This window comes from Alligator sinensis, unplaced genomic scaffold, assembly GCF_000455745.1.
Source record: "Alligator sinensis unplaced genomic scaffold, ASM45574v1 scaffold717_1, whole genome shotgun sequence".
NCBI classification, from domain to species: domain Eukaryota; kingdom Metazoa; phylum Chordata; order Crocodylia; family Alligatoridae; genus Alligator; species Alligator sinensis.
Window position 1 is genome coordinate 1442892 of NW_005841961.1, and position 11954 is coordinate 1454845.

At 45.0% G+C, this 11954-nt stretch overlaps 1 protein-coding gene across 1 annotated transcript in view; it reads left to right on the plus strand.

Moving 5' to 3' along the window:
• CNBD1 (cyclic nucleotide binding domain containing 1) overlaps positions 1 to 11954 on the plus strand; it is a 182996-nt gene that overhangs the window by 87241 nt on the left and 83801 nt on the right. The window contains exon 4 of the mRNA XM_025200242.1: positions 6072 to 6181. Within this exon, the coding sequence (XP_025056027.1) occupies positions 6072 to 6181 (110 nt within the window). The remainder of the gene's footprint in view (positions 1 to 6071; positions 6182 to 11954) is intronic.

Genomic DNA, 11954 nt, shown 5'->3' on the forward strand with positions numbered 1-11954 from the left:
TGTGTGTGTCATACCTGTTGTGGCATGGTCTGTCCACCCCCGATGCCTACTGCTGTTGTAGCTGCTATAGTGCATAATCTCCAGGGGGCCTCCATTCTGTCCCCTTCTGCATCAGTGCCTGGGGCTGGTGCCCATTCCACCCACCCATAGATACACTGCCAAGGGTTAATTAGAATTCCATTGATTTTAATGAACTTGAATTATTTCCAGCAAACATTTTTGCAAGTTTAAGACCAAAGGGATGTCAAGTTTGTAAAGAATTAGCTGTCTTGTGGCTCTTATAATTACTTATGTATTTTACCTATTACCTTCACAATTCTTCCTGCACTGTCCCAAACATAAAATATTATTTACTAGAATTTTTTTGTTCCTACCATCTAAGTCTTGTTTTTACACTTAGGAATGAATTAATTCTAATTAGTTTACTCATTAACAAAGAGTGGCATTTCCTCATTTTTTCTGGTTTTTCTGTTTTTAAATGAGTCCAAAGTTCTGACATGCCTATCTCATTTATCCTCTGTCCCTTTCCCATAATGTCTTCTGAGACTGGAATAGCAAACGTGATAGCAATAAAACTACCCTATTTCTGTGTATCTTGGATGTAAACATCATTTTCATGGCAGGGGATATGCTTTCTTTATGTTCATTGTGTACCATAGATGAATGCCACCCCTTTTTATGAGTTTAAGAGGTTTAACTGGTGCTTATGCCTTATGGTGGCCTTCTACAAAATGTGAAGATCATCACATGTGAGCTTACAGGGTAATAAACTTGATTTTTCATAATGCTGCAATGATGTAAGAGCAGCTGTTCATTTTAGATGAGCACAAATTAAATAAGGCATGAATGAAATATCAGAAGGCTTACTTACTATACAGAGGGACTATATCAAGTGCACCTTTACAGAAGGAACTAAATTGAGGAAGATATGGATTTTAGTAAATTATGTGGAGTTTTATTAAAAGATTAAATAAATTAATGGAGTGATCAATGTAGCAATCAGTGTAGAAATCATATTTTCTTTTGTAGCCTCAACACATCCTATTTTGTAAATTTAGCAGTATATATTGTTCCCTGTGTTGCCCTAGTAATTTGCTCCCAGCTTTTAATGAGTTTATGAAAGGGGGCATAGAATCCTCCACACTAACCACAGTGTTGCAATGAAACAACGCCACTTACTACTATTGACATGTCAGATCTGAGGTAGCCTTTGTTGCTGCCATGTCCTCCTATATATGGGGTTTTGGCTGGTAGTTTCATGTATGCTTGACTTCCCCTGTCACCAGTCTTGATCCCTTCTATCATCAGCAGTGCTCCACAGCTCATCTTTGTACTATGTTGGATGGAAATATCAATAAGCATAGGCCCATAGTAGATAGGGGTAAAGAACCCCTTTATGGGCCTGCCAACAGACAGACAAGGGACAGCCTTTCTTTTCTTGTTGCGGGAAACCCTTCATAAAGTCAGAGGTAGATAATAATGTATTGTGTATATGCAAATATGCAGCTCAAATAAAATCCTTTAAGAATCAGCTCAGAATCTATCTTTGATTACTGCCTGGCTAAATGTCTAGGCAGATGGTGACGTATAAAATTATATCATGAAGATCTACAGCTGAAAATGTGTTATTTGCTAGGTGACTGTTAATGTGAACATATATATATATATATAATCACAACAAATAGTATTTAATTAGAGATGAGTAAATGGGTTTGTATTCACAAATCAACACAATTGTTTCTAGCATTTACTGAAAAAAACATACTTTTTTCCTGGCATATCTAGTTGTTAGCAAACCTATTCTCATATGTTTTAGAAAACATCATCCAAGATTGTAGTCTTATTCTATTTCAAATTGGACAAAATCCAAGAAAGAATATCAGGTTAAATTTGGATTTATTTGTTGAGATTTTGGGAGCCTGCCTTTCAGGTGTACCATGATTAAGACAGGGATGTGAAACTGGCAGCCAGTCAGGCTTGTCGGCATTGACGCTACATTGACATTGCTCCAGAACCCAGGGGTGAAAACTTCGAATGCTATCTCCACTTGCTCCTTCCTACCCCTTTACCCAATCCCAATTTGGCATCTGCAGTTGCTCTTGGCAACTAAACTCAGCAGCAAGGGAAAACGGAGGGTAAGCAGCAATGGCGTTCAGCCCCTGGGTTTGGAGCCATGCCAACATAGTGGCTCTGGAGCCATGCTGACAAGCTGCCACCCTGCTGCCAGAGGGGTCAAATAAGCTGGATACCCCTAACTTAAGGCACTTAACACAGAGAAGTAAAAAATGTAATTGATTCTAATATTTAAATAATTTCTGATTTGAGAAAGATTTAATAGGCAATAAAGATGCTTATTAAATGTCTTTACAGTAACTAAAATTGGAGTTGAAATGTTAAAGTATTTCTGCTCATGTTTGCTTTTAATGAGTCAGCAGAACTGATTAGTCTTTACTTTTTATGTAATTTATCTCAGATGTTGCAGTAAAGTCAGACTCTTCTGCTTAAGTGAATTCAACTTTTCACTCATAGATCAGGCCATTGGGTATTGTTCCAGCCAGTTGTTCAAGTGTTGGTTGGTTGGTTGATATTTATGATTCCCACATCTGAGAAATCCACTTGGGCTCTTCAGGAATTAGCAAACTTTGTAGCTAGATATGTGTAGATTCTCATTTCAAACAGTTCTTAAGTGAGATTTGGATACTTAACAGCTTTCTTTCTCTAAGCTGAGATCTGTGATCAAACATTGTATTTTTGGCTCACTTAAGAAATACAAGTTTGACTCTTAATATTTTTACATGTTTGGTGTTACATGCTTTATTGTTTTCTTTTAATTTGCATTATGTGCATTATGACATTTCATAAACCTAGCTCTTCTGTTTCTTGCTGGACACATTTTCCCGACTGTCTCTTCTTATTTTTTCCCACTGCCTCTGTTTTTTTGGTGGTTCTCTTGATGGTTAGGAGATAACATTTTTCTACTGGCTGTAGGAGTCTCAAAATTATTTCTTTATATTTGCAATGATATTTTTCATTCAGTTGAGTTGTTTTCTCGGTCTGTTTGCCAGACTACCTTTCAAATCCCCAGTGGAGATTACTGGTCGGATTTTCAGAAGAATGCTACAATGGCCTCTTCCTGAAGGTTTTCATAAAACTCCTATTCCCATTAGTCATAACAGTTAGGACTATGCTCAATGCTTTTGGAAATCCCATCATATGAATGGCTAAACATTTTGGTCTTCTGAGCATGAATCCATTGGAAAATAAGGACACTGTTTCTTTTTTTAATATTATTGAAGTCTTTGGGCACATTTAGCAACACGCTTAGGCACACTGCCTGGACAGAGCAATCATAAACCTAGCTAAACTGGCATTTTGTGTTGGGTTTACATCTGCTTTGCATCACCAAGCAGCAGAAGCATACCAGTCATACATTTTGAAACAATATATCTGATTTCGTTGTTTTTATTTCTTCCAGCCATGGGAAAATGTGATTGTTGAATGAAAGTGAGGGCTCCAGCTGGTGTAAATTAGTTCAGCTTCATTGGAGCTCTTCCACCTTATACCAGTGTAGGATTTGTCCCAGAACAGTGATGCCAGAGTACTTCTCTTTTGCACAGCTGTTCAGTCTGCTGCCTTGAGGTAGCTTCTCTGCCATAGTTTCATTAGTATTGCACTAATAAATATTATAGTGTTGATGTCATTGTCAATTGTTTTTAAAAAGTCAGAAAAAATTATTGCAACAAATTGAATTAATTTATAATGTATTCTTCCAAGGGCAAAAATATGGCTGTTTGATTTGTGAACAATTATAGCAAAATTCTTTACCAGTGAAAGGGAAAGGGACAATAAAGAAAGAAAGAACAAAAGAAAGAAATAAAACATTCCCACTTTATTAGCATAGGCAAGGTTTCTAACTCATTGAATCAAATCCCCAGTGGGCATAAATTGGCATTGACTTCAATAGAACCATACCAGTTTATGCCAGTTGAGGATCTGACCCATTCTTCTTATCTAGCAGAAAGTCCCCTTTTCCTCTTGCCTGCATTTGCTCTCCCCTCTTTGGATATGTTTCTTTTCTTCTACCTTTTCTTCCTTCCTCTTTTTTTCAGTATAAGATAAGGAAAGGTGTTTTAAAGTTTGTATGTGTGCATTTTGTATCTCCCCTTGTATTTTGGTATTTTTATCTATTTGTGTGCCATGGCATTACTCTTGTAGCTTATATTTTATACTCCTCACCTTTCAACTAAATGTGTTTAGTTTCAGAAGTAAGTTATACATTGTAACAATGCTAACAAGGGCAGGAATCAAACTACTGCTTCCCTGTATCAGGTGGGCCCCTGAAAGAGCGAGTGAATCAGTGATTGAATGTGTAACACAGTAGCAGGCAGCAATTAACACCTAGGGAAACCGCAGATCAACCAACGGAAGAAATCAATAGAAGACAAGGTAGCAACCGGGAATTCTCTAAACATCACTGTTCAAGGGGGCTGACAGATCCCATCCAGTAACCACCGAGGGGCAAGTCCCACGAGGGTCAACAACCCCTGGATTGGGCAAACCTGAAAACTGGGGAGTTGCCAAAGTCTGCCAAGAACAGATAAAAAGCAGTGAAAAGTGACCCTCAGTGGCGCCCTCTTGATCTCCAACTTGACCAGCACCCAACCTGTCCAGCCAAAAGGACCAGCCGGCGACCCACTTCTGGAGGATAACACCACGCTGAAAGAAGCCTCGATGGCAGACTCCTGCGCCTGTGGGATAGATATACCTGACTCTTGTAGCTCGCTACTGTGTGTGTGCGTGTGCGTGTGTGTGTGTGTGTGTGTGTGTATGGGGACCAGCCCCAAGGTTTATGATTTAACTTCATTACAGTGTTTCAATCCGCCTAATAAACCAGAATTTTAAGGATCCCGAGTTGGACATTTGTAGCCAACACTTAGATACATTTGCTTATCTGTGGAATTAGAATGGTCAGTTCTGAGTTTCTACCATATTGTTGTAGACAATGTTAATACAGTAAATTAAAAAAAAAATCAGAATTTCAAAGATTTTTTCATTCAGGAATGAAAGTTCTAAGTCATGAAAATACAATACTGAAATCTATAGTAGGTTTTTTTGTTATGAACATTTCTGAGGAAGCATGGGTTACCTCCATTTTTCAAGGATAGCCTCAAAACTGAAACTGAAAATATAATTTTACTAAATCTTTTGTATGTACGTGTGTGTGTGTGTGCGCGCGCGCGCGCGCATGCATCATTGCTATAGCCTTATGTCTGTATTAATTCCATCTGGGGAAGATCCAGGTGGGGTTCACTGGTACACTTGTATCCTCCTTTAATTCCTGTTCCACCCAGAGTTTGAAAATCAACTGCTGGCAGTAGCAGCAACATTTCTAGTCAGGCAGTGCTGAGGGAGTCAGTTGATTTAATGGCCTATTATAATCTACCTGATCCCTTCTAAACTCTTCATTCCACAGGTGTTAATGACACTCTCTTCTTTTTAATGGTCTTAATGTTCCACCAATTAAGCAACTGTGCTGTCTGTTAGCTGCTCTTGGTAATTAAGCTCTTATGCCATAGCCCTGAAGATTATTTTTACCTCATTCCAATGAAGTTATATATATATTTTTGCTTTGATCTTAAAAATAATGCAGTCCTAGGCACTTAGCATATTAGTAAAGCTTATAGTTTATTTTCAACTGGAGAAAAATGTGTGTTGTTTTATATGTGATAATGCACCTCACCATCTGCATCCTCCTCTTTTCAACATTCTGGATCTACTCATGAATCCCATATATAAACATTTTAAATAATGCTCTAGTTCTGTAATGTACAATATGTGCAAGTACATTGTTGTGCCTGTAAAAATTCCTACTGAATGGTGTTGGGCTGTAAGATGGTGCAACTATACTAGCAAGTGGTAACTTTCATGGCCTAATGATCATAAAGAACCACTTAACTTCAAGAGTACAGATATATAACATTCATTTATGTAATTCTCTAAATGTTTTTTAAATCATATTAATTTAAGAAAGCTTTATATTACAATCCTTCCTGTTGCTTTTCTCATTACAGTGCTAGTAAAAAAAGGAGAAATAAGTACATTTGTAGGATTTATTAGTTCTGGATGCTGTAATATTTACAGAGAAGTTGAAGCACTTGTGAAACTACCATTGGGGAAAAGGGTGAGTCCATTAACATCTTGAAAAGTAAGCATTTTAATTGTTATTAACTTTATTGACAGGAACATGTAACTACATAACTGCAATTTGTAGTACGTATGGACACTTTGGATTCTGTTTTTACTTGTATAGGTACACTGGCCCTGTGCTTCCCTTCTAAGTATGTATGGCTGCCTCAACTGGCTATGTAAGCTCTGGGTCTCAAAACTTTAGTTGCAAAAACCCAACAACTAGTGTCTGAAGGGGAAAAATAGGAAACCTTCACACCTTTTATAGCCCAGTAGTCTTGTGGTTAGGGCACATGAGAATGAGGCCCCCTCTACACATTAGAGGCATCATGCAATTAGCTGGTTAATTGCATAATTATCTTAAGACCAGCTACACATACAAAGTACTTATCATATGAAAAAACCCTCCAACCAGCTATAAAGTTAGGCCTAAAAATGCGTGCTAACATTATTGCTGGTCGCTACCCAGCTTTAATTTGCATGTGCAGTAGGGGTGTACCATGGTCATCATGAAACCTCTGGGCCTGGGGATCGCAGCCGCCCTGATCCCCCAGCTAAGGGGTGCGTGGGGTGCCCCCACAGCTGGGAGCCCCTCAACTCCCAGTCATGGGAGCCTGTTTCTTGCCAGTGCAGGAGGAGCCCAATATTGGGATCCTCTTACACCAACAATAAGATGCAAAGGAAACTAATGGGCAATCCACATAATCATGCCTCCTGCCCTGCCACATATGTATGACAGGAGGCATGATTGTGTGGATTGTGTATTAGTTTCCATTGTGCCTTTACCTGCATGTGTAGAAGGTCCTGAGAGACCTAGGTAACATAGGCGACATGTAGGGGGACACAGGGGACCATGTGCCCTCCCTGAGATTGGCTGCCACCGAAGCTACTGCCAGCTTCTGCGGGCAGTCACCCCCACCTCTCCCCTTGCTGTCAAAGCAGCTGCCAGTGGTAGCAGGTGGTCCCCACTCACCATTGACACCACTGCGGCCGCCTGGCGGTGGTCCTTGCTTGGCCCACTCACACCACTGACATCACCGTGGCTGCCTGCGGGCAGTCCCCACTCACCACTGCCATGCCCCCAACACCAACACTGCCACTGCCACTGCCACCTGTGGTTACTTGCCGTGCCCCCCCACCCCAGTCTCAGGAGGCAGGCATTGTTCATGCTAGATGATAGGCTTCCCTTGCTTAGAGTGGGGTTTGAACTTTCATCTTTCACTTCCCCCAAAAAAGCTCTAAGCACAAGGTCAAGGAAGAGGTCCAGTATTCTCTGCAGCCCTCCCCTTGAAGCTGGCCCACTGGGGCAAGGAGTGGGAAAGTAAACCTGAGAAAGAGTGGCTTAGTGAAATGGACATTACAGTGGAAGGGAGGGGGTCCTGGATTTTGGCCCCAGTTCTGGCTCCTACAGTTTTTTCAGCACCTTGCATTCAGAACCTTTTAATTGGCAGCCAGGAGCATAGCCCAGCTATGTGGAGAGCAGTCAGGTCCAGCAGGTAAGTTTGTTGTGGGGAGAGGGGCTGAGGCTGGGGCTGTCCAGCTGGGACAGGGCACAGGACTGAGCAACGTGGGGAGGGATGGCTCCTGCAGCTGGGAACACCCTGGGAGGGCATGGGAGGCACATGCCCTCAGATCTGCGCAAAGGGCAGGCTGGGGCTGGGGCTGAAGGGTTGCTGGGCTCTTCCTGGTGCAGGGGGGCTGGGCTAGGCAGTTCTCAGGCCAGGTGGTGGCAGCACTGGGAGTAGGGCTGGGGAGCTATGGCAAATTTTGGGGTGGCTGCAGCCCTGCCATAGCCCCACTCCTGTAGGCCCCTGTGGTGAGGGAAGGAGTGGGGCTGGAGCAGGGGCAGGCACTGCCCAGCTGGGGCAGAGCGCAGGACAGCTGTGTGTGGCTTCTCTGTGGGGTGCAGTGGGTGGTGGCTAATACTGCTGCACACACCCTGGGAAGGGATGGGGGGACATGTGCCCACAGATCTGCACATGAGGCACAGCAGGCTGTGAGCCACTATGGGCTGGGGCCATGGCAACACCAAGCTGTTCCCAGTGATGGTGATGGGCCAGGCTGTGCTGGGAGTGCGGTATTGGGGGGGGGGGGCTGTGGTGAATTTTGGGGTGGCTGCAGCACTTCCCGTACCTTCCTCCCAGTGCCACCTGCCCCAACCACAGCCTGGCTCAGCCCCCACCAGGAACAGCCCAGTGCAGCCGCAGCCCACCCCACCCCACCGTGTGCAGATCTGGGGCCACGTGCCCCCAGTGCCCTCCTGGGGTGCATTCAGCAGTGGGATATGCCACACCCCCATGCCTCCCAGATTAGCCACTTGCACCTCTGTCCCATGCTCTGCCCTGCCCCTGCCCCAGCCCCACTTCCTCCCTCACCATGGGGGCCTGCAGGAGCAGGGCTATGGGGAGGGGCTGCAGCCACTCCAACTGTTCCCCCAGTTGCACTGCTTACCCCAGTGCAGCCTGTCCATACCCCACCGGGAACAGCCCAGTGCCCCACCCCACAGCAGCACCCTGCTCACTCCCCGTGTGCAGATCTGGGGGCACACTCCTCCCATGCCTTCCCAGGGTGTGTAAACTGATGGGATCTGCCCCCCCCCCACAGCTCAGTCCTGCACCCCACCTTGGCTGGGCAGCCCCTGTCCCAGAGCCACTCCTTCCCCGCCCCTGGGGCCTCAGTCTGCCCCCCTCCCCCCCACAGCAGCAGCCCACCCCTCCCTGTGCAGATCCTGGGGCATATCTCCCATATGCCCTTCCAGGGTATGTGCAGCAGCAGAAGCCATCCCCCCCCACCCCACACACCCTCTGGATGAACCACTCACAGCTCTGTCACGTGCTCCTCCACATCCCAGCTGAGCAGCACTTGCCTCTGCCCCACTCCCTTCCTCACTGCAGGGCCTTGATCTGCACCCCCCCCCACCTTAAAAACAAGAAAAAACTACAAAGGGGTACATGATTTGAAATTTTGATATACAAGGGATACCGTTGTTAAAAAAGGTTGAAAACCCCTGACATAAAGTAATCAAATCCTGGTTTTTAAATCATGATTTTTTAATGCTCTGCTATTCCTCTATTAGTGTGTATGTATGATTTTAACTAGAAAATCAGGTTCAGTTACACAAAGACAAAAGTGTCAGTCACAGGGCTCAAGTGCCTATACACTAATGCTAGGAGTATGGGGAGCAAGCAGGATGAACTAGCACTCCTGCTTGCAGAAAACACATACGACTTAGTGGGGTTAACAGAAACATGGTGGGACTCTACCCATGACTGGGCATTACACATTGAGGGCTATAAGCTGTACAGAAAGGATAGAGTGGAGAAGAGAGGGGGAGAGGTTGTGCTCTATGTCAAGGAGCATTATACATCGACCCTTATCAAAATGGAATCGGAGGAGGAGAAAGTAGAAGGATTGTGGGCTAAGATACATGGAGATCAAGGAGAAAGGGATTTGGTGGTAGGGGTCTGCTACAGACCCCCACACCAAGGGGAAGAACTAGATTTGGAGCTCCTGAGGCAGATCTTGGAGACCATAAAGACTAGGGATGCAGTAGTCATGGGGGACCTAAACTACCCTGACATCTGTTGGGAGACACAGACAGCAAATTCCCACCATTCACGCAGGTTCCTATTCTGTGTACAGGACCTCCACCTGACACAGGAGGTACATGGTCCCACTAGGGGGAATGCCTTACTGGACCTGGTATTGGCAACAGGGGAGGACATGGTAGGGGACCTACAGATCAGCAGTCACCTGGGGGCAGTGACCACCAAATAATAGAATTCATCATAAGGCGTAGAGTGGGTAAGGTAACTAGTAGGGTGGAAGTGCTAGACTTTAGGAAGGCTGACTTCAGTAAACTCAGGCGTTTAGTCAATGATGCACTGCAGAGTAAGAGATTTAGTGAGGTGGGAGCCCAGGAAGGGTGGCTGTGCCTTAAAGAAACTATCCTTCGGGCACAGAGGGAGATGATCCTGATGTGGGGGGAAAGGGGCCAAGAGGCTTCCTTGGCTGACCAGAGAAATCCAGAGCAGCCTAAGGGCAAAAAGGGGGGCATATAAGCAGTGGAAACAGGGAGAGATTACTATACCTTCTCAGCTTGCAGTTGTAGGGAGGCAGTTAGAAAGGCCAAAGCTGCCATGGAGCTGAGTATGGCATCCCAAGTTAAGGAGAACAAAAAATTGTTTTTCAGATATATAGGGAGTAAAAGGAAGGCTAAGGGCAGAATAGGAGCACTACTGAATGGGCAAAAGCAATTGGTGACAGACAGGAGGGACAAGGCTGAACTCCTCAATGAGTTCTTTGCCTCAGTGTTCCTAAATGACGGGCAAAACAAGTCTCACAATAGGATTGTAGAGAGGCAACAGCAGGGTGCCAGACTACCAAGCGTTGACCCTGAGATATTGCAGAGTCACTTGGAAGGACTGGATGCGTTTAAGTGGGCAGGCCTGGACGCGCTCCATCCGAGGGTACTAAAGGCACTGGCTGATGTCATTGCACAGCCACTGGCAAGAATATTTGAGCACTCGTGGTGCACGGGCCAGGTACTGGAGGACTGGAAAAGGGCCAATGTGGTCCCTATTTTCAAGAAGGGGAGGAAGGAGGATTCAGGCAACTATAGGCCAGTCAGTCTCACCTCCTTCCTTGGCAAAGTCATTGAAAAGATTATTAAGTCTCATATATGTGAGAGCCCGGCAGGAAAAATTATGCTGAGGGGAAACCAGCACGGGTTTGTAGCAGGTAGATTGTGCCTGACTAATCTAGTCTCTTTTTATGACCAGGTTACAAAACACCTGAAAGCAGGAGTAAGGGTAGATATCGTTTACTTAGACTTCAGGAAGGCCTTTGATATGGTATCCCACCCATACTGGTGAACAAGTTAAGAGGCTGTGACTTGGATGATTACACAGTCTGGTGGGTGGCAAATTGGCTAGAGGGTCGTAACCAGAAAGTGGTGGTGGATGGGTCGGTATCGACCTGGTAGGATGTGGGCAGTGGGGTCCCACAGGGCTCAGTCCTTGGACCAATACTCTTCAATGTCTTCATCAGTGACTTGGACGAGGGAGTGAAGTGCACTCTGTCCAAGTTTGTGGATGATACAAAACTGTGGGGAGGACTGGACAAACCGGAGGGCAGGGAACAACTACAGGCAGACCCAGACAGGTTGGACAAATGGGCAGAATACAATAGAATAAAATTTAACAGGGAGAAATGCAAAGTGCTGCACCTAGGGAGGAAAAATGTCCAGCACACCTACTGCCTAGGGAATGACCTGCTCGGTAGCATGGAAGTGGAAAGGGATCTCGGAGTCCTAGTGGACTCCAAAATGAACATGAGTTGTCAGTGTGACGAAGTCATCAGAAAAGCTAACTGCACTTTATCGTGCATCAGCAGATGCATGACAAACATAACCAAGGAGGTGATACTTCCCCTCTATCGGGCACTGGTCAGATGGCAGTTGGAATACTGCATGCAATTTTGGGCGCCACACTTCAAGAGGGATGTGGATAACCTGGAGAGGGTCCAGGGAAGGGCCACTCGTATGGTCAAGGGCTTGCAGGCCAAGCCCTACGAGGAGAGACTAGGGCACCTGGACCTTTTCAGCCTCTGCAAGAGAAGGTTGAGAGGTGACCTTGCGGCTGCCTATAAATTCATCATGGGGGCGCAGAAGAGAATTGGTGAGGCTCTACTCACCACGTCACCCCTGGGGGTCACAAGAAATAATGGCCATAAGCTAGCAGAGAGCAGATTTAGACTGGACATTAGGA